General features: G+C 32.0%; 4 protein-coding genes across 4 annotated transcripts; 1 reads left to right on the top strand and 3 right to left on the bottom strand.

The window, feature by feature from the left end:
- Positions 1–3,134: 3,134 nt before the first annotated feature.
- LOC133668956 (zinc-finger homeodomain protein 3-like) lies at positions 3,135–4,109 on the bottom strand. The gene has a single exon (XM_062088965.1). The coding sequence runs from the start codon at positions 4,029–4,031 to the stop codon at positions 3,531–3,533; it is 501 nt and encodes a 166-aa protein (XP_061944949.1). The 5' UTR covers positions 4,032–4,109; the 3' UTR covers positions 3,135–3,530.
- A 72-nt stretch (positions 4,110–4,181) lies between these two features.
- Positions 4,182–5,846, bottom strand: LOC133669896 (uncharacterized). Its single transcript, XM_062090224.1, has one exon. The coding sequence runs from the start codon at positions 5,844–5,846 to the stop codon at positions 4,731–4,733; it is 1,116 nt and encodes a 371-aa protein (XP_061946208.1). The 3' UTR covers positions 4,182–4,730.
- Positions 5,847–7,067: 1,221 nt separating this feature from the next.
- Positions 7,068–10,606, bottom strand: LOC133669694 (hypothetical protein At1g04090-like). The gene is made up of 2 exons (XM_062089924.1): positions 10,092–10,606; positions 7,068–9,165 (listed from the first exon to the last, which is right to left on the bottom strand). Exons 1-2 carry the CDS (start codon positions 10,210–10,212, stop codon positions 7,562–7,564), a joined length of 1,725 nt encoding a protein of 574 aa, XP_061945908.1. The 5' UTR covers positions 10,213–10,606; the 3' UTR covers positions 7,068–7,561.
- A 10,258-nt stretch (positions 10,607–20,864) lies between these two features.
- On the top strand, positions 20,865–22,545 carry LOC133670234 (plasmodesmata-located protein 2-like). The gene is made up of 3 exons (XM_062090753.1): positions 20,865–21,852; positions 21,961–22,090; positions 22,179–22,545. Coding segments are annotated over exons 1-3 (885 nt in total). The 5' UTR covers positions 20,865–21,098; the 3' UTR covers positions 22,180–22,545.
- Positions 22,546–27,058: the final 4,513 nt, after the last annotated feature.

Below are 27,058 nucleotides of genomic sequence, written 5' to 3'. Positions count from 1 at the left end.
TCAAATGCGCAACTTAGATTACTGTGCAAGGGCCTCGGTAACCATGCACTGATTACATCCCAGTATTAGGATTAGCTTGTTTTCTTGATCATGGTTATTCACGACATGCATGTGATGAAAAACATCTGTCAATCTAGAGTATAGCTTGATGGGTCAACCTAGTAACTCGTCAACTCAAGGCATGTTAGAACTGGTTCTTTTTATATGTATATAAAAAAATAATCATAGTTTGGGTTGATTCAGCGTCTTGGAGGTCAACTAGTTGATTTAGGTTAGGTTGATTCAAGAGTTGGGTAATTGTGATTTTTTCTTGGGTTCCCAAGCACTACTTTTCTTCTAGTGTTTTGAGTTTTGACAATTATAGAAGTGTATTTTGCTTTGATCTCGTTGAAATGTTTGTATATTTATGAATAGAACTGACGATATTTCAATACCAAATTTGTAATGTAGACTTGATTGAGCTTGTGTATACGATTTCAACTTTCATGAATAATATCAACATTGATGTGAACCCTAATGGTAGATCCTAAAAAAAAAGTTTTGGTAGAGAATGCATGAGAGGTTCATCGGTGAGAGAGAGAAGGGAGAAGAGGGAGAGATGTTTGATCCTGTGTGAATTAAGACAAAATATTTAGCATTTAATTGACATATTCATAGCTTAAAGTCATTTTCAGCACAATATTAAGTCATATTCAAGACTGATTCCATTTTATTTGAATTAAAACAAAATTATAGATTATTTTATAAGGATAAATCTTACTCCATTAAGGATAGATTGTTAGATATAGATTTGGTTATTTGACCTACTTTATTTATTTTTAATTCGTAAAGATATTTTATTAAAACTAAGTTCATCTTTGTTTTTTTGGAAAGTAGTTTCTGGAAATAACTTTTCAAACTTTCCTGTGTTTATTTGTCATTAGAAAAGGTGGTCAACGGAAAACACTTTTCGATCAACAGAAAACACTTTTCAGTCAAAGAAAAATAGTTTCCGGTCAACAAAAAACACTTTCCAGTCAAAGAAAAATTTGACTTGGTTTCCAGGAAAGTATTTTCCCTTTTGATTAGTTTGTTTTTCGGAAAGTGGTTTCCGGAAAAACATTTTCTAAATTTTCATGTGTTTGTTTGCCATTAGAAAAATTGGTCAACAGAAAACACTTTCCAGTTAAAAAAAAATTTGGCTTGGTTTTCAGGAAAGTGTTTTCCTGTAAAATTTGAGCGGAAAACACTTTCCGGAAGTTGTGAAAAATTTAGAAATGTCATTATTTGATGATTATATCAAATTTGATCCTCAAACTTTTTATTACTGTAAATATTTTGTTTTTAATATTTATTTTTTAATTTCATCTCTTAAAATTTAATTTTTATATTAACTTTGGTCCTTATTTTTATAATTGTTATTTGTTTTTTTATTATCATTTTTTTATTGAAATTTTTTATCTATCAAATTTGGTTCTTATTTTTTTTATTGTTACTTATTTTATTTGAAATAATTTGTGAAATGTTAATTATTATTATTTTAATTTCTTCATCTTTTAATTTTTTTTATTTTTTATTTGATCTCTATTATTTTGATTATTATTTATTTTATCTGAGATAATTTATGAAATTATATTTTTTTTCAATTTCATTCCCATTCAATTTTTTAATTTGTAAGATTTGTTTCTCATTATTTTAATAAACTTGAAAAAAATAAAACATTAATAAGTTATTTTCCAGTTCATTTTTCATAACATAACCAAACACTGAAAAGTGTTTTCCAACTTATTTTTTATTACACTATCAAACATCAGAAATTATTTTCCTGAAATTTACTTTTTCCAGAATTTACTTTTTCTGAAATTTATTTTCCAGTAAACAAACAGGGTTTAAATTCCTTTCTAATCAGTTCTTAAACAGGCCATCAACATCTAAACTAGTGTACTTTTATATATATATATATATATATATATATATATATATATATATATATATATATATATGTTAGTTATTCTAATTGAACAATAACTAGGTTTTATGCTTGCGTGATACCGGGAGAAAATTTCAAAAATAGTTTTTATTTAGCTCTATGATAATTAAGATAAATATCCATAAGAGTTTAAAGGAAAAAATATATTTTTTAAAGTCAAAGTCTCCCTTCTTTATTTATGATTTTTTCTTGTTTTGATGGGAATTTATTCTTCTTCTTTTTTAATAAGAACCCAAGGTAGTTAAAAATAAATAATCATAATAATCTCAATAATTTAAATTGAGGACAAAATGTTTTTACATAAAACTCTCGTTTCTTTATTAATTTGTTTTGATAAAAACATATTTTTTTTATTTATTCTTAGCATATTTGTTTTAAATAAAAACTTATCATGCAAGTTTTAAACAAAAAAAAATCACTTCTTTATTTTTTATATATTTTTATAAAAAAAATAAAAGAGCATTTAATTAATGAGAACTATATAAAAAATTAACAATAAAAAATATCTATTTTATTTTCATTAAACATTCATATGCAAATTTGTTTTATAATTTGTTGAATGTTATGCTTATATATAATTTTTAATAAAGTTATTACAAATATAATCATAAAAATATCTAATATTATTTAAAAGCATGGTATAATTGAGTGATTGTTTTAATAGTATTGTAATTGTTAATTTAAAGAAGAATTTATTTTAAATTAAAAAATTGTTTCTAGGCTAGGAACCCCGTTAAAAAAAACTAAGGTGTGTAGGAGTTGAAACATCAAATTCTTGACCTGAGTTTTATTTCAAACTTTTTTTTTATTAAAATAATATTGTTTCAAGTTTTTATTTTGAAAAAAGAATTATATATTAGATTGTGGAGAATGAATAGTAAATATATATTAAATTTCTTGAGAATAAATATTTCGGCAATAATTGTTTTATATATATATATATATATATATATATATATATATATATATATATATATATATATAAAGTTGGGCCAAATAAAGGAAAGAAGAAGAAAATTAGGCTTGTATTAGATTTGGTTTAGAGGTTAAACTTTGCACTAAACTTTATTAACATGCAGCTCAGACCTCAGTGATCTTGGTATTGGAGGTTTAATTTTGTATATATTTATGAAAAACATAGCTTAATTCTAATTAAGCATAAATCTCCCATAAGAAATTATCTAGGCAATCAATGCCTTAATTAACATATAATTGGTGTTAAGAGTCATCAGCATCATAAATGAAGAGATGGGATAAGACACTTTTCTAATCCCAAGCTTCAAAATTTACCAACCAAAACACATTGAAGTGCTTGAAATGACTAGATCAGCATGGCTTGGATATTTTTATGTTTTCTAGACAATCAAACTCTCAAACAAAACAAGAAATGGATAATTTATGGTGGTGCTGCCTTCTCTTTTGGCAAAATTTATTTAACAAAATCATGGTGAGGGAGAGAATTATTGACCTTTTTATATGCGGGGGGACATTACAGCCTATAGCCTTGAACCTAACCATAAAGTCCAAATTATTTTGGTGGACGAGAAAAAATGGCCTCACCTCATTTCCTGTTGTGCATTAAGGTGCCTCTTTTAGGCCCTTTTCTTGCCTTCGTTTTCTTCTCAGACTTGCGTGGAGGAGAAGGAGGAGGAGGAGGTACGTGGACCAGAGACTCTTGATCACTGACTGAGGTACGTAGATAACAGGGAGGAGGAGGTGAAGTGAGTGGAAGGGAAGAAGACAATGGATGAAACCCTGAAGCATTCTTTTCTACCCACATAGAAGCACCATATAGTCTACATGGAGGAGGTGAAAGGTGAGTATCAAGAATGATTATACCATTCTTGATCAACTGTTTTCTATGAAAATTTCTATGACAACCACAAGCTTCACAGATGAAAGCTTCTTTAGTACCTTGATCACCTTTCGGAGTGAACTCTCCACAACCATCAATAGCAGAGCCACCAGTCAACATGGCATGGTTAAGCCAGCACTCTCTATACTCGGTGATTGTTCTTGATTCTTCATTGAGTGGCCTGGATTTTGAATCAGCATTAGCCATAAGAGAGAGTTTGGAGGGAGGAGGGCTGGAGGGGCAGCTAGCTGTGTTAATATGTTAGCTTTTTTCTACGTTACTTGCAAACTGTCATGACTTATAGTTGTAGAGTGTACTTGTTTTCATATGTCTACATTATGTGTGGTTGGTGCTACTGGCTGCATGGTTTAGAAAAGGGGAAGGTTTGGTGAGGGACAAAGGAATCAAGATGCATCTGTCAAGATCATTAAGAGATAGCTTTTGAAAATTTCTTTGGTTTAATCTTGCAAGTTGTTAGAAGGGATCATCAACTTGCGGTGTTAAATTTATAAACACCACCCAGCATTGGTGCATTTATTTCCCTCTCATTAAGGCTTTCTTTGACAATGCAGCAATCTGTCACTGTAAATCAATTTATACTCGAGCATGCAAGGGTTCTTAGGAGAAGCAAAACAAGCCAAGCAAAGAATACTGGAAATGATGTTCAAGTTCTACAACAGGCTGCGATTATCTATCCTGCAAAACACAGCAATAAAGATATTTCCAAATATATATACTAATAGGCTGCGATCCTCATCTTTATCCATTGCAGCAAACAGGTTTGCAAAGATGTATAATAACAAGCATGGACAATTAGAAAAAACCTGACAAGCACCATGACTTGTTTCAAGTTATTTCCAACATTTGTTTTGGCTAAGAAGAGATGGACACGCTCTCATTATCATCTCATAAATATGATTGACTGTCCACAGAGCTAAGATGGCAGACTTTGCCAATGCCATTCTTCTTCTTGTTATTACGCCCACCCCAAGTAATGGAAATTTCACATCCGAAACCGAAACATGTAAACAAACCTCCACCTTCTGTCCTCCGTCTATGCTTCTTACGTCTACTTTTCGATTGCATCTTCCGAAGATCACTATCATGAATTGGAGGAAGTTCAGTTCTCCATCTCTCGAGTTTTGTTCTTAGGCCTTCGATACTATCATTTTCGGTCCAATCCTCAACAACTGAGCTCCTTGCGCCATCTGTATCGTGTTTAACAGCATTTGCTGGTGTTTTAATCAATCCTTTAGCAATTGCTGCTGCTACAACAGATGCGGAAGGCCCCACATCAGAGCAAAGTGATCCATTGATCATGCTACCATTGCCATTTCCATTTCCATTTCCATTTCCATTTCCATTGCCATTGCCATTATCTCGTTTTACCACCGAAGAATTAATCAACGAGCCACCAAGTGACCTGACACCACTCTCTTTTATGCCAGATTTATCAGAGATGGTCTGATCAGTTTGGTCACTCTGCGTGCGACGCAACTTTGCACTCTTTTTTTCAAGGCTTTGACCGATGGTTTTCGCATCAATGAGGTCATCGAAGCCTACTGCAGACACACTAAGTTCAGTGTATAAAGGCATGCTGCGCATTGTAGTGTCCAGCAGCTGCACCCCCAAGTTGAGGATACCTTGAGGCCGTCCTGATGGGCGACGAACCTGAAGCGCAACGAAGCGCATTTTGTTGTTGTTGTTATGGGAAGGAAACAAGTTGCTTATCAGAACATTTACAGATCCAATCTGAACATCGCGTAGCCATGCTGCAGCGTAGACTTCAATCATGATAGAAGAGTTTTCAGCATTTATGAATGTGTCATCAACGCGGAACACAAACTTTTCATTCCACTGAGGATTGGTGTGGCCATTTTGGTCAACCTTGGTAGACAGTTTCCTTCCTGGATGCACCCAAACTATTGCATAGGTACGCATAGATTTGGATACAGGAGCCAGATCTTGGCCTGATATAACATTGATTTCTAAAAGCTGAAAAGGATGCGCGTTATAAGTCATGTTGCTTGATTACTATGGCGATCGTGGGACTAGTGTTGGCTGGGGGCAGCAACGGTGGCCTCTTATCTAAACTTGCTCTGCGCCAGCTTAGAAGGGACACAATGATCATGGATGAAATTGGAGAAACAATTGAAGGAGTTTTGTTGGGTTGAGATTCATGGGATGCAGCGAAATGAAAGGGGAATGTGATTGTGTAAGTCTATTTTTAGACCTTGATTGTGTTACACTGTGACTAAGAAATGCTTGCGAGTTTGGCTCCCTCTCCAAAACATTTAGACAACAATTCTGACCATTTTTTATCAGTCAATGATGAATAGCTAAAAACAGTAAAACAATTCAGCCTGAAGTGCTCAGAACTTTCTAACCCCCCATATTTAACGAAAAGTTAAAACAAGAGGTGCCATATTTATCACCGAAGAAAACTATCTGTCCGTTGCTCATCTGAGTCAATGACAGTTCAGCTTAATTTTCAATCTTCTGGACCATTTGATGGACATTAAAACTCCATATTTAACAAATCTAAGATAAAACCTGATTTGAAGCGTGTGATCATTTCTATTTTATACTCATCATGCAGCTCCTTGTTTAGCAGAACCTTTTACTTGGTGCAAGACATGGCTTGGGAAGTATATAAGAGATCATTAGGATGGGAAGAAGTGCAGCGTGTTTCCCTCATGATACTAAATTTGAGTGAAACCACCCATATCAAATGGGGCCCATTTTGCTCTAGACGGGCTGATAACAGCAGCCTGGCTACCTGTGTCAAGCATCCCCCATATCTGAAACTTCCTACCTTGCTACTTCCAAAGGCATTGCAAGGAAAGCTAAAGAACATTGCCCCACGTTTCTGTTCATGTTTTGAACATCTGATGTAATCGAGTTTGCTTCTAAAGAGAAGCAGCAGCTAGCTCAAATTCTTGCTTTTTGGTAGGTAATGTTTGTCGCCACGTTCCTGCCCATTGCCTAATGTTTTTTGACTCCTGTGGTAGTGGTGGTTATACCAGAGAGAAGTAGGGCTGTGTAAATCTGAGGTCATGACACGACCCTTTGTGATGTAATTGTTATGAAAGTTATTTTAGTAAAATATTCCACGAATTTCTAACACTAATCCTGTCGAAAAACAAGTCTTAACACTTTCCCTTCCCAAATACATTCATCCGATGTAGTAAAGTTTAGACTGTGGCTTATGATTGAGTTGGAGGTACCTTTCAAACTTCAGTGTGGTAAACCTTTCTTTTCATAGACATGGCAAGGTTACTGTGATAAAATACATCCATCATCTTCACAATCATAACTAACAAGTGCATAGCACGGTATCACTAAATTTACTGGTCCCCACTCCCCGAACCCCTTTCACATACGGATTGACAAATTCTTCACATTTCGTGGAAAATGACACTCCAAGATCAAACCTGGCTGCACCTCAACACATTTTTTGCTGCCTCTACATTTTACAAAGCATACCTACAGGTAGCAAGGTAAATCACACACTGGAAGGTAATGAGTGGACTTCATTACATTAAAGGCAAAAACTAAATCTTTCTTGCCTTTGTCACAAGCAAAGCGTTGCTAATAGTGAAGTGCTGTGGAAAACGTCGCCAGGTGACGCATTCTGCAAAAGCAGACGCTATCCCTCTGCGAACCCTCTATCAACAAGTATAGACAAAGAATAGCAGGAAGGCTAGTAAGCCAACAAGTCTTTGTATGGCCCTTGGCTAGCATATTTCATCTCCCACCCAGTTATATTTTTCCTTCGGTCCAGATGGCCCCTCCTCACCATAAAGCTCTGTTGGAAACAAGTCAACGAGGTTCTCCACTGAAAATCGAACAAAAAATGGGAGATGATCAAGTATCTTATCTATTTCAGATCGCGAATCATACACAATGGTTGGGCCCCATTCTCTCATATACTGCAACCAGCATGGTTCTGTAACAACTCCATCGCCAAGATATTCAGCTGCAACAAGCTGATACTTTAAGCTCGAATCCACATAATATTTGCTCCGAGCAACATCATTTCTCACTCCAATTCCAAGCTTTGTTGATCCTTGAAGGTAAGTCCCAGGGTGTGGGAAACTAGCATGACCATGTTTTGAGGAGTAAACAACTGGCCTATTACCTTCAATGAATTCCAAATCTGAAGCATCCACCCATCGACCCCCACTGTGTTCTGAGAAGAAGACTTGCCATAGTTCTCCAGTGAAGTTGCTTACACGAAGGGTGTAGTGCTCCCAGTCACCCACATGTTGTCCTATCTTGGTCATTGGTATAGTCATAAGACCAATTTTAAGGGTGGCTGGTCCGTTGAAAGGACAAAATATCCACATAGCAATATCAGTAAAAGTCCCCCCATATGCTGGCTTTGCATGAACATAAAGCTCAGCACTCTCTAAATCTCCGGCTATGACATCATTTCTGGCAGCATCATCAACTGGCAAATCTATCCAAAATTTACCATCATTTTCCCCTCCGCTGGGCAAGTTTGAGCCCCTAAGATCAATAGGTTCACACTTCTGCCCGCAATCTTGGTACAGAAGGGCTCCATTTTTGAAGAACCATTGCACTGAAGAGGGCAAGCAATCTTCGTCTGGATGGAAAAACACAGTAGGGCCATAATGCTTAATTAGTGCATGAACCTGGTCCAGATTTGGCATTGCAGGCTGAGAGTGGTCAAGATTCTTCAAGCATGCAATATCTGTTAGTACCTCATCAGAACTCAAGTACGCATTGCAGTAGAATGTCCCAACAGAAACACCTTTGGCAAACATTCCCCTTCTGTGGGGTCTTGTGTTCCAAACCTCAAATGGATTGGAAGATTTTGAATCCGAGGAAATTATTCGATCGCTGGTTTCACATCTTTCAGTAAGATCAGCTCGAACACATCTAACTTCTTCAACTTTAGGCTCCTCTGGATTGTTAGTGACCACAATGCCCATAGCCTTGTAACCTTCTGGGGGATTTGGCAGCCAAAAGTAACCACCACCACCACCATTCTTCTCTGAATTCGAACCCCAAATCAAGGAGTAGTTAAGCGGCTTTCTAAGAGGAGAGTCTACCTCTGAGTCATGGATATGGCCAACTTCAGGCTTGTGGGCATTGGAGTCACAACCTACAAGAACGTATCCTCTCAGAGGCTGGTCATTGGACTGACAATAGTAACCAAGGCAGTGAAAACCTTCAGGGATCCCAACAGGCCGATAAAATGATACCCCTTTTGATTTTCCACGTAGTAGACCACAGCTCCAAACACTCTCAAATTTGGTAATCTTGGCGACTTCAATTTCTCCTAAATTTATTCTTCCAGCAGCGAATCCTTGACCTGAGAAAATGAATGCGTTATCATTTCTACTTATAAACAGATATTCTAAGATTCCAGAAAGTATATAGAGTAAAACAATATTTAGCATAGCTGCAGTAAATATGAATTACGAATTTATGCATTGATTAAACCTACAAGAATTGTTTATTTCAATTTAAAAGAGTTGAGAAAACATGCAACAGCACTTCAACTTACCTCTTTTTTAAAATAATAAAAAAAAGTTTAGAAAAAGAATAGCTATCCATTCATAATTAATTCAATAAAAAAAGAATCTAGCAATTCCATGTTTTGAAAGTTTCGAGCAAGCTTCAACTTTCAAGGCATTCCAGGTTATCAAAGCTTTGACCCAAGTTCAAGCATGTGCCAGATAAACTTATCCATAATAACAAAAGAATAATAATGTCAGATCACGATTCTAGCTCTAATCCTTATAATCCTTAGACCAAGTATAATTACATTCCTTCACATGGTAATCAAGTTGCTAGGTAATTGTTTGTTACATGTAACTGGCTAGATATAAAAAGAAACAATTGAGAGGAAAACAAAAGGGAAACTTCTGAGTTCTGACTGGAAGGAAGAAAAAAAAAAAAAGAGGAAACTTCTGAGATTTACAAAAGGTTTAGGCATTTAGCACACAAAGTTGACCATTGGTGAAACAATGAAAGACTGCAAACTGAGTCAAAAATCAGAAGAAAGAAAGGATCACCGAAAAAAAAAATGAGGGAGATGGTAAGGCATATACAAAGCATATTCCGATCATTAATTAACAGTTTAACACCCAAAACCATAATTAATTAACCAAAAAAACAGAAATGAAGAGTTGATTTCTCTTCCTAGAGAAACATAGTCAAACAAATAGCTTATCTTTTTAAAAAAAAAAAGAAAAGAAAGAGAAGAAAGTAGCTTGTGCATGGAAGTATTGATACCTTGAGGCCATTTAGGAAGAGGTGCAGGCAAAGAGAAAGGTTGAGGGTCTGGCAAGTAGAAATCATCATCATAAAAATCTTGGTTGCTCCAACAAAAGCACTCACAGTACCCACCAAACATATCTTGTTTCCTTTTTCAAGTAGTCTTGTTCAACTTTTTACAACTAAACCAACAGCTCTTTCTCCAACAAGATTCTCAAAAACCCACCAACACCCACAATTTGTTTTGATCTTTCGCCTCTTGATCCAGTAGTCTCTCTTTCTAAAAACCACCGTGTTTGTGTATCCAAGAGAAAACAGAGAAAGAAAGAGAGGCAGGGTCTGGGGCCTTCGAAAACTCTCTCTCACCCTCAAAGAAGCATTTAAAAAACTGACCCGTGATTGAATTTATTAGAGCGAGAGAGAGTCTTTAATTCATCTTATAGAGAAGAGGAGGAGAGCGGTTGAGTTGAGTGAAAGGAGAGGAAGTTGATGTCTTGATGATGTTCGTGGCCTTGCCTCCTTACCTTTGTTTGTTGGGTTTTGGGTTAGGTTTACTTTTCTATTTTTTTGGAGGGTCGCATTTCTGTTTCTTTTCGTTTTAGTTAACTGTAACTTAGTACTTATAGTTTATTAAAAATAATTAATTAGTCCTTATAGTTTATTAAAAATAATTAATAGTCCTTTTGACCGAACCAATGTTAATTGTCCTCGTTAGAACGTGGTTGTTTTGGGTAAAACATTTAATATATAAAAAATTTCTTACATGAAAAATATATTACAATAAGTAATGATTTTAAAAAATTAGTGATAGTAAAATAATGATAACGATATATTTATTATGATGTCTTAATAATCATGATATTAAAGATAAATATAATGATAGTGGTAATTGTGGTGATAACTGAGTTGTGATGATAATGAAAATAATTATAGAAATGGATTAATAATAGTAGCGAAGATAATAATGATGGAAATAAGTTAGGGAGACTGACAGGACTCGAGCCCGTGCATGGTTCTGTTCACACAAATGAAGTAGCGGTAAAGAAATTGGTTATGAGGTTATAGTAATAATGATTAAAATAGTTGGATAATATTGTGAATAATTATTATTTATTAAATATTTTATCTAATTTTACAGGTTAAAAATATTTTTTAATAAATAAATTGAGTTTAAAAATTAACTGAAATAATTTTACATTATAAATTTTCTTATGAAATAATTTACAATAAAAACACCAAAAAACCCATGAAAAGTATCCTCTTAGAAAATCCTTCACTTAAAACAAATGTGTTTTTTTAATTGGTTTTTTTTCTTTTTCAAAACACTTTGTTGTCAAAGTTTTTCATCTTACTTACATCTCTTTTGTTATTTCATTTTTCAATATATAAATTTAAAAAATATAAAATTGATAGAATGAGGACTAATTGATCGGTTTTACTAAACAATGAGGACTAGGTTATACTTTACTCTCTCTTCCCCTTTCCTTATCTTTGAACAGAGCACCGGTCCCTAAACTTTGAAGAACACGGAGTAGTAGTGCTTGCTCTCCTACTCTCCTTCTTTAGAGCGTGATGTTTACCTATTGCCTCCTTTCCTCCTTAATTTATTTTTATTTTAATATCTACTACATTGCAAGTCATATATTACAAGTAATATTGCTAATTCAATACAAATCTAGAAAACATTTTGTTTTGTTCTCTATGTTTTTATTTTTCTCAATTTTTTTGATTTTTTAAAAATATTTTATAAAATGAAGGGTCAAAAATCAATTACAACAAACACAATAAAAATCATTATATAATTAAAAAAAATTAAATCAAATAATTATACTTTAATTCATTCAATTAATTGTACATGCTCATACTGTTGAGGCCATGAGATACTTAAATAATATGGACAATCCACATTAATATACTGCTACACTTTAGGCGCGTGTTTCAAGCAGGCCAGCAAGGGTATGCCACGTGTTATCGCACGCGCTTAGGATGCGTGGATGTACACTTTAACGTGTGTTCTTCGCATCTTTTGCACACCAAAAAAATATGCCTCGGAGAGAAATTAGAGAGTGCTACGTGTATCATAACTATGGTGCTACATCTTTCCCTATCCACGTGGCAGTGACTCCTATTTGTCCCTTTATATATTATTTAACACAGTGAAGAAGTCTCTTGAAGTTTCGTTGGGCACAAAAATGAGATGAAATTTGAATTAAAAAAAATCAAGCAATGAAAACCAATAAATATTTAATTATGGAGGATTAAATTGAATTTTTTTAATAAAAAAACAGGAAAAAGAGTCTAGGTCTGTTTATTTTTTTTATAAAGCGAGTTATGCGTTAATTGTTTTTTCATGATCAAAAAATTATTTTTATTGGTTCTTTATCCAAAACACCTACAAAACAACTTACATACTTATAAAAATTACTTATACCTTCAAACAATCTAAAAATTAATTTATAGTGAAATATTTCTTATAAGTCCACAGTCCAAAAGTTATGGTGTTTATGCCACATCTTTTATATTTTCTTATAATTATAATAATAAGTCAAAGAATCAATTCAACCCAATAGCTAAGTTGTTAGGTGAGGTTTCAAGATATGATTTATATTATTCTCTAACACACTCTCTCAAGTGAAAGCCTTTTGGGCTTGAAACTTGCACAGGCTCACATTACCTTGTGTTTATTTTTTATTAAATAAATGGGGATGGTGAGATTCGAACTCATGACCGCTTGGTTATCAAAGCTCTAATACCATATCAAAGAACCATCTCAACTCAATAGCTTAAGCTATTAGGTGAGGTCCTAAGATATGATTTATATTATTATCTAACATAATAAAAGGAGATTTTAGATATAATTTGTCCAAAATACTTTATTGATATGTTGAAAAAATAAAATTTTAACTTTGAGGGGTGTAGCTCAACTGGTCATGTCCTGCATTTACTCTCTAGAGGTCACCAATTCGAGTCTCACAAATCTCAGGGCCACTAGAGACTTACATAGTCGTTAACTTCAGAGCCCGTGAAATTAGTTGAGGTGTGCACAAGCTGGCTCGGACACCCACGTTAATTAAAAAAACTAGTAAAAAACAAAATTGGTTATCATTCATCAACTATTAAATCCGAACATCATCAATAAATGAAAGGCTGGAATTAAATAAGAATTTTGATGTATAGAGTTAAAATGAGACATTATTTTAATAGAAGGATATAATAACATATTCTCTACTAAGTAGAAAGGGACCGCCTGCCTATAATGATGCTTGAAAATAGATTATTCAAGCAAATGGTAGTCGATGATTGTCTAATGATCCAACATTCCTTCTCGTGTCCTGCACAAAGTTAGGTGTCCTTGCTACGTTTTTTCTGTCTCTTGTAAACCTTCAAATCATTGCCTTCTTCATCTCCTCTTTGGAATTGGAATTGTGTTATTAGGTGAAATTTTATTTTTTAAAAATTATTGTTTTATATTTTTAAATTGATTTAAAGTTTTGATATTAAAATAATTTTTTAAAAATAAAAAATATTATTTTAATATATTTATAAAAAAAAACACTTTTAAAAAAACTATTAAATAAACACCAACCTACTCCATCTTTACTATGGATTGATCCTCAGGCCATGCAATTGCATACTCTTTTAAGTGTGCTTTTCAAATACTTAAAATATTTTTTTTAACTAAATTTTTTTTTTGTTAATATTGATATTTGAGTCAGCTTGTATATATCTCAAAAGTTAACAATTATGTAAATCTCTAATGATCTTGAGAGTACTTGAATTCATAAATATTAAAAAATAAATTAAAGAACAAACTAATTAAGTTATATTTTAAGGTTAAAAAAATAAAGATTTCTGGTTTCATTAGTGGTTGCAATGAATATCTAGTCCGCCGATATGCTCATCCAAAAAGCATATTCCACCACTTGCACTGCGACCAAATGTTTACTTGTAATTCATTTTTATGTGCAAAGTTGACTGGATACCTAGCCCAAAACCTCAAGACGTTGGTGCAAACAGGAGGAAGAGACGAGGCTATTACCATCAGTGCAAATATCAAAGGTTGGTGTGGGGTTTACGAGATTCGGATTTTGGATACCAGATGGTTGTTCAAATTCCGAGGGTAGATCAGTCGGCGAGATTTTTAGTTTTTTATTTAAAAATTATTATTTTTAGTTTTTTTTTAGGATAATTGAAAATTTACTCATTGTTTATTTTAATATTTTATAAAATTAATCATTAGACGTAAGCTATTTTAAAAACTCACCACTAATAAAAAAAAATTAGCTCACTCGGTTGTTAATTTTAAAATCTTGTGGGACTAGTCAAGCTACATGCAAACTGTTTCAAAAACTCATGACTAATAAAAAAAAAAATTAACTTACTCAGTTGTTAATTTTTAAATTTTATAGGATTTATCAAATTATATACAAGCTATTCCGAAGATTTACAATAAAAAAAAAAAAGAGAAAAAGTTGGTTGCCCTGCAATAATTAATGGGTTTTGTAAGGAAATTTTCGTTACCAAAACAGCTAGAATTTCACCGTCAAGCTATTTCGGAGAATAATTCGTTCTTGTGAGAACATCTTCTCACCTATGCAAGCGTTGTTAAAGCCTCTAGCCACCAGATTTCACAAGGATAGGGTAATCTTTTGGTATATTTATCAAAACTTCTTTATAAAATATGTTTTTATCCAATAAATATATCAAGATATTGGTGCATTAACAACTAATATTGACCACTAAAACGTTAATTAACAACCATATATATAATAACCATCTAGATGGTGGTCAAGTGATAAAAACTTAGAACTAAGAGGTTTGTTTCCTCTGTGGTATCAGGTTCGAACCCTGTGGTTGTTCATATGATAGTCACTGGAGGCTTATATGATCGTTAACTTTAAAACCAGTGGGATTAGTCGAGGTGCGCGTAAGCTAACCCGGACATCTATATTAATCTAAAACAAAACAATCATATGCACAACAAATGCTAGTTGAGAAGTACTTGATGAAGAATCACGGCTGTGTATAGCATGGAAAACTTGTTCAAGTCGACTACCCAGAAAAATCACCGACTCTGTGATGAAGATGTGTCACAACTGGGTTAGGATCCACCCTGCACAATCATTCTGCAAACAGGGAAGAGAGAGTGCAGTAAATAAGAGGATACAATCTGTAGTGTGCCCACATGCCTAGAATTACCCATCAGTGGAGCCTTGATGCTGACAGCTTCCCTAAAAATCTCAAAATAGGGTCATCAACCCTGATAATATTAAAATAAAAAATAAAAAAAATGGGGTTGCTTGCTGCCTTTCAGGCATGTCCAAAGGGCAAAAAATTGTCATTCGGAAGGGATGCCCTCCACAACCAACCGGGCCTTGTCCCAGCCACCATGGGACTAGGTCATCCTGTATAAAATCTCAAAAAGTCTAGCAACTGCACATACACAAGGCACAGGCAGAGTTACTGTCTTTAAAAAAATCCCGTAAGCTCATATAACGAGGTTTATAAATACATCGGCTTACTAAATAATTAAATTGATTAAAGATAGAATATAGCATCACACAAGAACAAGTTCAGGCAATAGATCATGGAACTCAAGGCCACTCAAGGCTACACAAGCAAACAACACAACTACACGTATTCTTCTCTCTACTAAGTATTTATTTGGGGCTTTGGTTGTCCTGATTTTTCATGAAAAAATAATTTTTAATTTTGTAATTGTTACAGTAAAACGTAATTTACTTTTAGTTTTGTATAATAATTTTTAAAAAAAGAAAAAGGAAAAATTACAAAAGAATAACAAAAAAAATGATATAAATAGACCAAGTATAAAGTGATAAATATTTCAAGTATAAAGAATAAAAAATAATATTCTTTTTTTAAAAAAAATATAAAGAAAAGATAAGGAAAAAATAAAAAAATATATTACAAAAAAATAAAAATAAGAAAAAAAATGATGACAAATAGGTTAAATATAAAGTTATAAATATGCCAGGTATAGATAAAAAAAGTAAGAAAACAGATTTAAAAAAAAACAAAAAAAATTACAGATTTACCATAGCTATAATACTTGCTATGGTTACAAAATTAGAAAACAAAATTCAATTATATCATTTTTACAGTGAAAGAGGGTTTCCTTTTAGTATATACTAGTTACATGCCTCGCGCGATGCCGCGGGTCAATTATTTTTTACATTTTAAAAATAGTTAAGATTTAAAAGTGTTAGGTTTTTTTGCAAAGTTATACCCAAGAGTCTCAGGTTTGGTTGCAATGTCTGATCCAAGAATAATGTTTTTAATATTAATAATAACATTAAACTTGAGTTAACTCTTAACATAAAAAAAGTGTTTGGAGTGCAATACCAGACCCAATAGCATTGGACGTGGGTTTGGCTGCAAGGTTATGTTATAAAAGTGTGATATTTTAATAGATTAGTTTAAAAAAAAAAAACCAACAGGAAGAAAAAAACTAATGAAAAAAAAGAAAAAAAATATAAATTAATTGGGCTAACCTTTCAAACCAGGTTAACCCGTCATACCTTGAATTTACATTGTGAAAGATTGATAATTAAAAAGAAAAAAACAAATTAATGGGTTAACCCAGAATTAACTGGGCTAACTTGTCAAACCAGATTAACCTGTCAAATCCGGAATCCGTGTAATGAAAGTTTGATAACTAAATAGAAAAAAATTTAACATTAACAATTTAAATTAAACAAAAAAAATTAATTAAAAAGAAAAAAAAAGCATCAGCCTTTTCACTGTGGACTGCACTATGCAGTGCACAGTCAAAGGCATAAAAAAAAATATTAAAGGCATCAGCCGAGAACTACTTAGAAAAAAAATTAATATTAATAAACTAAATTAATTAAATAAAATTAATTAAAAAGAAAAAATAAAATAAAAAAACCTCTAAGAAGAAAAAAAACTAAATATAAAGAAATTTAACATTAACAAACTAAACTAAACGAAAAAAATAATTAAAAAGAAAAAAAAGTAAAAAATAAAATAAAATTCAGGTTAACTCGTCAAACCAAGTTAACCTGTTAAACCCAGGATCCGTGTCATGAATGTCTGGTAACTAAATAAAAAAAGTGAATATTAACAAACTGAACTAAACAAAAAAATTAATTAAAAAGAAAAAAAATCTGGGTTAACTCGTCAAACCATATTAACCTGTTAAACTCAGTATTTGTGTTATGAAAGTCTGATAACTAAATAAAAAAAATTAACATTAACAAACTAAATTAAACAAAAATATTTATGAAAATAATAATAAAAAAAAATTGACGGGTCAACCCGTAATTAACTGGGTTCACCCATAAAACCAGATTAACCCGTGAAACTCGGGATATGTGTCATGAAAGTCTAATAACTAAATAGAAAGAAATTTAACATTAACAAACTAAACTAAACGAAAAAAATTAATTAAAAAAAACAAAGAAAAGAAGAAAAAAAATCCAAAAAGCATAAAAAAAACAGCTAAAAAAACTTAGATAACTTAAAAAAAAAAAACAAACGCTTAAGGAAGGAATCAGTGTTTTACTGTGGACTGCACTGTGCAGTCCACAATAAAACACTGATTCCTTTTAGCTATATATAATACTAGTTATGTAACTCGTGCTTCGCTACAGATCAAACAATATTTTTTGTCAAAAAAATAAATATATAGGTTTTTTCAACATTTGTTTTACAAAAAAAATCCTAATTATAAATTGAAAAGCATATACATGCATTTAATTAAATAAATCAAGAACCATTTGTGCCAATAAATAAGAGAATAAGTGCTGAAACTTGTATTCGACTCGCCTCATTGTGGATTGAATAATTTTTTTTCTAACATAAAAGAATGAATGAAAGAAAAGCCCTTTCTAGATGGGGGAAACTCTTCTGGATGGACGCCTTTTCGATAGGGGAGCTGGTCCGTCTCAATTCAGTATTGGAGTATCAATGAATTTTTTTTACACAAAATAAAAAATATAATAGTGAATAAAAAAATCAATGTTTATATAAAATAAAATAAAATAAAAATTATATGTGTTAATAAAGACATGTAAAATCTCAAATTATTTTATAGTATGGTATGAAAATGAGATAATGTTACAGTTGTTATGATGAAACGTCATTTATTTTTAGTTTTGTATAATAATTTTTTTTTAAAAAAATGTAATGAAAGAAAAAGGAGAAAATACAAAAGAATGAAGATAAGAATAAAGATAATGATATAAGGAGTTCAGGTGTAAAGTGATAAATATTTCAAGTGTAAAGATTAAAAATAATATTTCAAAAAAAAATAAAGAAAAAAAGGGAAAACTAAAACAAATTACATAAGAATGAAGATAAAAAAAAATGATGATAAATAGATGAAGTTTAAAGTAATAAATATATTAAAAATTATTTTTATATAAAACCCAAAAAATTACAGATTTACAAAATAATAATAATAATAATTCAATTATACCATTTTTATAGTATTTGTATAAAAATAATAATAATTAATTTATACACTACAGGAGAGTGAAAATGATTGGTGCTGTTTGCTTTGGTCACACAGGCTACAATGCTTCCACGTCATGTTAAGCAGTAGGAGGGAAAATCCATCGGATGACGCGAGTGTCGTTGTCAAGTGTCCTAGTTTTGTGGGGTTGGTTGGCCCAAACTAAGACACATAGCCGCCCCATCAGACTTTTAATCATTCAACATTCAGCCTTCCATTTAGACGGCTTGAAAACACGGAATCTTTTTTAGAGCTACAAATCAAAATGAAAGCGTAGGCACAAGTATATTAAATATAATTTGACAGTTTTTTTTAATAAAAATATAGTAGTGATTTTTTTAAAAAAATATTTTTTATTTAAAAATACATTACAATAATATTTTTAATTTATTTTTATTATTAATATATTAAAATAATCTGAAAATATAAAAATATATATTTTTTAAAATTTAGTCAACTTTCATTTGGCCCGCAATCTTAAATAGAGACTGAGTTTGATTGGCTGAGTCTATTCAGAGTAATTTACCGCACAAGAAATCAATTTTTGATAATAAAAAGTATTTTTGAATGGATTTATATGTTAATTGAAACTAATTTTTTTCCTCCATATTTGTAAACTTTTAATAATTATTATTTTTAAAGTGTTTTTTATTAGAAAATTTATTAAAATAATATTTTTATTTATTTATTAAAATTTATTTTTAATAATGTTCTAAAAACATAAAATATAAATTAATTTAAAGCTAAAACAAATCAAATTTAAAAAAAAAAACATCCAGCCTCAACCGAAACCCAAACACCCTTGAGTTAATTATTTTTTGTAGGTAACAAACAATTATTAGATCAACACACATACAAGAACACACAAATTGGAAGATAAAAAATGGTTCGAGCAATTGATATTGTTACCGAACTCCGGTTCCCCGGTGGCCGGTGAGCCCGTTTCTCTGATCTCCAGATCTGTTTTGTACAATGGGATATGGCTCATGCCCATTTCCTGGTCAGGTACAGGGAGGGCCTGAGCTGTTCTTAATTAGGCCTCTTTCTTTTCTTTGATTTAGGGCTTGCGGTTCTCCATGTTTATCAATATCAAATTGTGCATCACCTGCAATTGCAAATGCTAGACTGCTAGCTCATCCATGCATATTATTTGGCTTTATCAAAATTACAAGCTCCAAACTCCATGTTGTAAGCCCCATTAAATTTGACTGTGATCTTCCATATCCAGACCTTAATTATAAATAAATGCAAGTGATCCCAGGCTGCTTCTTCTTCTTCTTTTCTCCCTATATCCATTCAACATCCCTTCTGGGACTTCAACCTGGATCCTCTAGGTGAAAAGTAGCAAAGTGTCAAGGACTCAAGTCTATTATTATATAGGTATATCACCTTTGGGGCATGGATTAGTTCATATGATCCAAGCACAGGATACATCTGCTGCTGAAAGTTATTGTAAACTACAAAATAGAAAAGTTATTTGTTGGGTATTTATTTGCTTCAACGAATCTGAAATCAACATTTTCACTTACCCTCAAGAGAAAGGGTGGAGTTGGGGAGAAAAGTCACCTCCTCTCCTCCTATTAGAATATAAAACAAGAAATTTTGCTTTGCATATATGATGATATACATGCACAAACACATTCAAAATTATGGTAATTATTGTAGATATAACTGTTCATAAATGGAAACAGATGAAAAATGGGTATAGAGGGGTACGAAAATACTGTTTTAACGTGTTTAACATAGGTATAATTAACATCTGCAGGTGTTAATATGTTAGATACAAAAACTAAGATTTCTAAACCTCTAAAAAAATAAAAAGATAAGATAAAGAAAAGAAATTATGTTTTTTTTTTGTGTAAGTGTTATATGTGTAGTAATATGTTTATTAGACTTGAAATGTTATAATGAAAATCATGCATGTTAATATTATGACCGTTAATAAAACAATATAATTATTAATGAAACAATTATATTTTAAATTAATTATGAAAATTCAAAAAATAAATTAATCTCATTGACATACATATTAAGTTCCAAGTATAATTTGTAGATATTACAAATATTCATATAATAGCATTATGAAGCTCGTAAAAGCCCATCTTTACTATACAATAAAAATTTATGTTTATAAACACTCGAAAAAGAGTTTTTCTTTCCAAGGTGGAATCAACATCAATCTTTTTCTTCTTTATTTATTTACAAATGACAGCAACACTTGTTAGCCAATCATGCATATTATTAGGTGCTATTGTGGACAAACTGAGAGCGACTAAGTTCATCTAAATCAGAATATATCACTTTTGAGTGGTATTGTCGAGGGTTGAGATTTTGGTTGATTGCCTCACCTAGTGGGCAATTAGATAAGTTAGGTTGGAAAATAAGCTCAAATATTCCCAACTGCCATGTTGGTTCATTGTAGCCTAACTATATGGTAGTCTTAATCAATGTTTTATTTTCCTTAATATTTCCATCGAAACCAATAACACCTAATTAAACAGGATCAACATTGACGAACACCTTCCTCAATGGATTCAACCTCCATATCATTCTCTCTTGTATCTCATATGCTAGTTCTCTCAGCCAGTTTAGGGCTTTTACTACCATGTGTTAAATGTAGTTCGGATTTTAGCACCTTGGTGTACAAGAAATGCTCGAACCAAACATACAATGGTTCCACCGAGTCTCACTCACAAACCCTTTCTTCCCTTTTCCAAGAGCTCTTACCACAATCCTCTACTTCCAAGTTCTTTAAAACCACAGCCGGCGACGAAAATGTTGGCATTTCTGCTTTCTTTCAATGCAGAAATGATTTGAGAAACGACGAGTGCTATAACTGTGTAAACACACTTCCCAAGGTATCAAACAGCCTATGTAAACAAGCTCTAGCGGCTAGGGTTCACCTTGATGGGTGCTATTTCAAGTATGAAACCGATGGGCTTGTCGAGGAGACCTCTACGCATGAATTGCTTCATCAAACATGCAGCGAAAAAAAGGTGGTGGGTCATGGTTTCGAAGAGTTGAAGAATGCAGCCTTCGCAGCAATGGAGAGCGGGGTGGTGAGTGAAGGAGGGTTCTATGAGACAAATTATGAGTCTTTGCATGTTATGGCACAGTGTCAGGGTGATTTCAAGGGTTGTGATTGTGGTGAGTGTATAAGTTCTGCAATACAAGTAGCTGAAGAGAAATGTGGCGCCTCAATTTCTAGCCAAGTTTATATGGACAAGTGCTTTATGAGCTATACTTACTATCCAGATGGGATACCAGGCAACTCATACCCAGGTAAACTTGGTAGAAGAATAGAGTATAAAATTAAGACAAAAATGTTCATGTTAATTAATTGTCGAATTATAGTATGAATATATGCTAAACTAAAGATAATTTGGCCAGGAAAAGAGAGCAATTATGGAAAAAGCACAGGGAGGACAGTAGCAATCGTTGTGGGAGGGGCAGTAGTCTTGGGAGTTGGATTCATCTTGTTGAAGATCTTCAAATCTTGTGGCAAGAAAGAGGATATATAGTAAGATCAAATCACAGTAAATCTAAGTAATTAACTATTTTATTTCTATTGCTATGATGATCCAGAGCAGTTTAATTTCCTTGTGCAGAAATTATCTAGATGAAGATCAACTTTGATTTCTTGAAGGATGGGCTATCGAGCTATCTTTTCTGCCTTTTCAATCTAAGAGGAAAACATATGTCAGGGGTGGTTGAACTTGAAAAGAGAAGGTGGAGGAAGATTAACTTGCGTGCGCCGGTGGGGATTCAATGGTTAGATGAGTCCTTAAACTGGTTTGAAGAAGACTATTTCTTTGAGAAATAAGATTTGTTGTGGAGTATCTAGAGATTTAAATTCATGGAATCTTGATATGGTATTGTTCTATGTCCTTCTCTTAGTCTATTATCTCCTCCTCCTTCTTCTTCTTCTTCTTTTTTTTAAAAAAATTAATAGTGCATGGCTTGATGATTCAGAGACTTTTGATGAGAGAAATGTTTGGTGTAACTTATAAAAAGTAGTTTTTAACTTTGAGTTATGATTTAAGAGTTATTTTTATAAATAATTTATAATAAAAATGAGTTAAAATGACTTTAAATAATAAATATACTTTTGTTGTTGTTTGTTATAATTCCATCCAATTGTAATAGTTTATTTTGCTGTCCCTTTTTTTTTTCATTTGATTCAATTAATTGTTAGTTTTTATTGATGTTTTAATTATTGTTTTCTTCTTCTTCAATTTATTCTTAGTTTTAATTAGTTTGTGATTAATTAACGTTGTACATATTTTTCTTTTTAATTTTACCATTCAATCAAATATAAATTTATTTTATATTTTAATTTTTATCTTTAATTTTTAATTACTATTTTTTTAAAATCATTTTGTATAATTAAAATTTATTTTCAATTTTATCCTTCAATATTTGATTGATTGAGAATTAAATTTATAATTTTTCTAGATAGGGTACTTTATGTCTAATGATCGAGTCATAATATTTTTTTTAAAAATAACTTTATAATTCTTTTTATTTATTAGGTCATTCTAATCGTATTATTAGCTAGTTTCTAGAATTGACGAGATATCTCGGATTAACTAAGTCTTTATATAGAATTTTAAAAGACAAATATAGGTAAAGATTGATAGATAATAAAAATTAAACATTTACCTCCTCAAAATACCATGTCAAATATAACGATAATTGGCTTTTAATATTCTCTGTCTATTAAATGGAAGAGTAGTTACAATAATATTGCCACAATCAATGAATATTATATTAGATAATTTTAATTATTATTAGTAATTATTATATATAAGCATTACGAGCCATTATACAGTCTTTACTAGTCATGTAAGTTTATTAGAAAAATCAATTATAATTTAATAATTAAAAAAAGCTAAATAGCCTTAGAAAAACATTGTGGCAACAATGTTTGTCTAAGGCTTATGATTCAATTATAAGCATCATTAACCTTATGTTTACAGTAAAAATAAAGTTTACGAATTCGGAAAAGCAAGATTTATAAAATAATTTTTCGGGAGAGGAACATCATAGCAGTATTATTCATGGAAACCAAGCGTTCCATGAGAGAAACACCCAACCAGATTTTGTCGTTCTTCAATTATTAATTAATGAGAGCCAAGAATTAGCCTTCTGTATCATATATATATATATATATATATATGATTCATTCACGTTGATGGAACAATGATACCAATATCAGAACTTTTGCTTTCAAGATGACAAATAACTCCCATGATCCATTCAAAGACGAGAAAATAAAAATAATAAGATGGATTCCCTCGATCATCACCTTCTTTTTCTCTGTAAAAAAAGAACAGATTCATGTTCTTAAGGGAATATATGGGACCCTAGTTTCTTTTCTTTTTTCTTCTTCCACACAACTATGTTTGGATAAAGGGATAAATCCTCGAATACCAACCCACTAAAAACCTATTTATTTTTACGTTTTGAAAGTTATTGTTTCTATTTAATTTTTAATAAATTTTTGAAAAAAGCCAAAAAACAACAAAAAAAATTAAAAATATGTTTTTGATGTATTTATGTCGTTTGCGGCACCTTTTCCAAATAATTAAAAAAAGAGAGAGAAAAAGAAAAAAGAAAAAAATGCACTTATTTTTTTAATGATCTAATTGTGATTGTGGAAGGAAGATGACCAATTTAAAAATTAAAAACACTCTCACCAAGCAACCCATTTTTTTTAATCAAATGATCTACAATCAATTCTGTTAATTCAAGAGTCCATTTTTCTTTGCTTTGTCTCCAAGTTAGGAAATGAATAATTGTGATTTATTCTTGAAATCCAATTGTTGATCTATATGTGCTTATAGTAAAGGGAGGTTGAAGGAGAGAATGAGTTAAAGAAAAATCACTCACACACTCTCTCCCCACACCCACACAACACAAAAGAAAACCCTAAACCTATTATACCCATATTAGTCGTTAGCGAGATGAAAGGCAAAGAAAAAAATATACAAAATTGGCCAAAGATAACCACGGATCCCCTCCTCAGGCTTGGATCATCCACCATTATCAATATCTTAGCAAACCATTCAACCTATACCAATCCAGAAATCCATCATTGGAACTGTCATTCTAGCCCCCTTGTTAGTCTCACAAAAGCAACAGCGCCAAACCAAGCTTTCCCTTTCGTCAACGATCCCCTTCTCAACAAACCCATCAGGCCAACTACCACTCTCCTAGCCAGCGACCATAACCAACATAATCAATAGTAGCCTCAATAACTATCCTCACATTGACAACCCCTCCTCTCCCTCTCTTGGTCACAACAAAAAATTTCACCATGAGTCAATTAGTCTCTCTCTACCATTAATCAAATAAGTTCAACATCATCAACTGTCATACCCAATCATAGACCTCAACCTCTCCTCTAGTTTCCCTAAAGCTGGCACCCCACCAATAACCTTTATCACCATCTCTTGCAACTCTTTATTTGTCCAAAAACAGCTCCCATCCAGCCTTACCCATATAAAGAAAAAAATGGCTCTCTCTCTACCAAACCAACCCATTATCAACTCATTATCAACATACCCACGACATAATCGTAGCCATTTTCGTAGCCGCATCGCGAGCAGTATGCAATCCATCATCGCTTCCTCCCCTATCATTAGTCATGACAATGTAGCCGTTTCACCTTTCTTCTCTCTTCCCTGTGGCAGTGTCATTAGCCTCCCTCCATCCACAACAACCCTAATTTATAGATAATAGAGAGGAGTAGATATGAAAACAGAAGAATGTAAGTTACAATATAGAGAGAGAGAGGCGAATCTAAAAAAAAAATTAAACCCGATAGATTTGTTTGTGTGATTTTTTAGGTTTTTTAGGTGGCGGTAGCTCTCACCTCTAGCATAGGAAGAAATAAGAGAAGAAATCACTCCCGGTCAACCAATTTTCTTGTCTTCACCAGTGACGGCACGTGGGCTCACGCGCCTCAAGTGGTGGTGGTGCATGAGACCCACGCGCACTACTGTTCTTGTAACTCAAAAGCTTTCCAACACTGTTCTTGAATTCTCAGCAATTTCTCCGGATTGATTTGTGAATTTTTGTAAATATTTAATGTGTTGTTTTGATCATTTTGAATTTTGGTGATTTGTAAATTGATAATTGTGGGTGTGTGTGAGTAAAATATAGTAAAAAATAATATATATGTATGTGTGTTTATTTTCTTTTTATTTGCTTTTTTTACTTTGTGTTAAATGAATGACAAAAAAAGGGGAAAGATAAAAAGATAAAAAAATATTTTTAAATACATGTGATCAAATCTCTAAAAAATATGAAGAAATCATATTATTTAGTATTTCTATATGAAAATTAAAAAATATAGAGGAGGTTGGGAACTTCCTACAAAACTTAGATGGCAGGGGTGCTGGTTTTAATATCAAGAGTGTTACGTAAATAAATAAGGGAACTTGGGTATGAGACCGACTAAACGGATTGGAAATGCAGCTCAATTGAAAAGAAAGACAATTCTTTTGGATTGCAAAAGAAACTAGACTTCCCTTCCTTGCGAAGAGGGACCAAATTCTTACATGTCCATTTCATTATTACAACCTTCTTTTTATTTATGTCAAAGACTAAAAGCTATTCGTAAATTCTTATTGGGTCTCGGTTGTATTTTGGCATGCATTTTAAGATTTAATAATTAATTTATTAAATCTATGAGAATTTGACTAATATTTCAATAATCACTGTATTTTAATTAATTAGAATTAATAGTTAATATTCTAGTATAGAATGTTGGACCTACAAGTGAAACTAGTATTTGAAATATCAGGAGTTGATCAGAAAATTCTCAGAGTTATTATAAATATTCATCAATTTTAATTCAGAGTATTTTTCACTGTAATACACCAATTACGAAAAACCTTTTCATAAGAATTTATTTAGGTATAAAAGTTCATAATAAATTCTTAACACCGGATTTATTCTTATGAATACATCTCAATCCTAAACCACAAATAGACCATCGATCCTAAAACTATTAAAACCTCTAAACCACATCAAACCACACAAAAACAGCTTACTTTAGGCAGGGTACGCTAGGAGTGCTAATAACTTTCTTAGCCACAATTAGTCCCCTACCCTTAAATCTCTGATAAAATCAATATACCCGGGTTTCTTAGCGACTTTGAATCAAACAATTAGGTGACGACTCCAACGACCTCCTGATGCCACGCGTCCATGCATGACAATGCTTTTGACAAAAAAATTATTTTTTCTTTGCTTCAAATTATTTTTTGGTGTTTTTAGATCGTTTTGATGTATTAAAGTAAAAAAAATTTTTAAAAGATAATAAAATTATTTTGATATATTTTCAAATAAAAAATATTTTAAAAAATAACTATTGACATAATATTTAGCTCTAAAAAAGAAATAACTCCTTATTTATTATAATTGATTGTACTACTGTACTTACTTTATATCTTTACTTTTCTACTTTTATTTATCTAAA

The sequence above is a fragment of the Populus nigra genome, chromosome 12 (assembly GCF_951802175.1).
Source record: "Populus nigra chromosome 12, ddPopNigr1.1, whole genome shotgun sequence".
In the NCBI taxonomy this organism is placed as follows: domain Eukaryota; kingdom Viridiplantae; phylum Streptophyta; class Magnoliopsida; order Malpighiales; family Salicaceae; genus Populus; species Populus nigra.
Note: the sequence above shows the minus strand (reverse complement) of the source record. Positions and strands in the feature narration are given on the sequence as shown.

What these genes read in the sequence shown, in the direction of transcription:
- LOC133669896 (XM_062090224.1), bottom strand. Translation starts at nt 5,846, where the DNA reads ATGACTTATAACGCGCATCCTTTTCAGCTTTTAGAAATCAATGTTATA.
- LOC133668956 (XM_062088965.1), bottom strand. Translation starts at nt 4,031, where the DNA reads ATGGCTAATGCTGATTCAAAATCCAGGCCACTCAATGAAGAATCAAGA.
- LOC133669694 (XM_062089924.1), bottom strand. Translation starts at nt 10,212, where the DNA reads ATGTTTGGTGGGTACTGTGAGTGCTTTTGTTGGAGCAACCAAGATTTT. An exon ending in TCTTCCTAAATGGCCTCAAG is followed by an intron (nt 9,166 to 10,091) that starts GTATCAATACTT and finishes TCATTTTCTCAG; the next exon opens with GTCAAGGATTCGCTGCTGGA.
- LOC133670234 (XM_062090753.1), top strand. Translation starts at nt 21,099, where the DNA reads ATGGATTCAACCTCCATATCATTCTCTCTTGTATCTCATATGCTAGTT. An exon ending in ACCAGGCAACTCATACCCAG is followed by an intron (nt 21,853 to 21,960) that starts GTAAACTTGGTA and finishes TAATTTGGCCAG; the next exon opens with GAAAAGAGAGCAATTATGGA.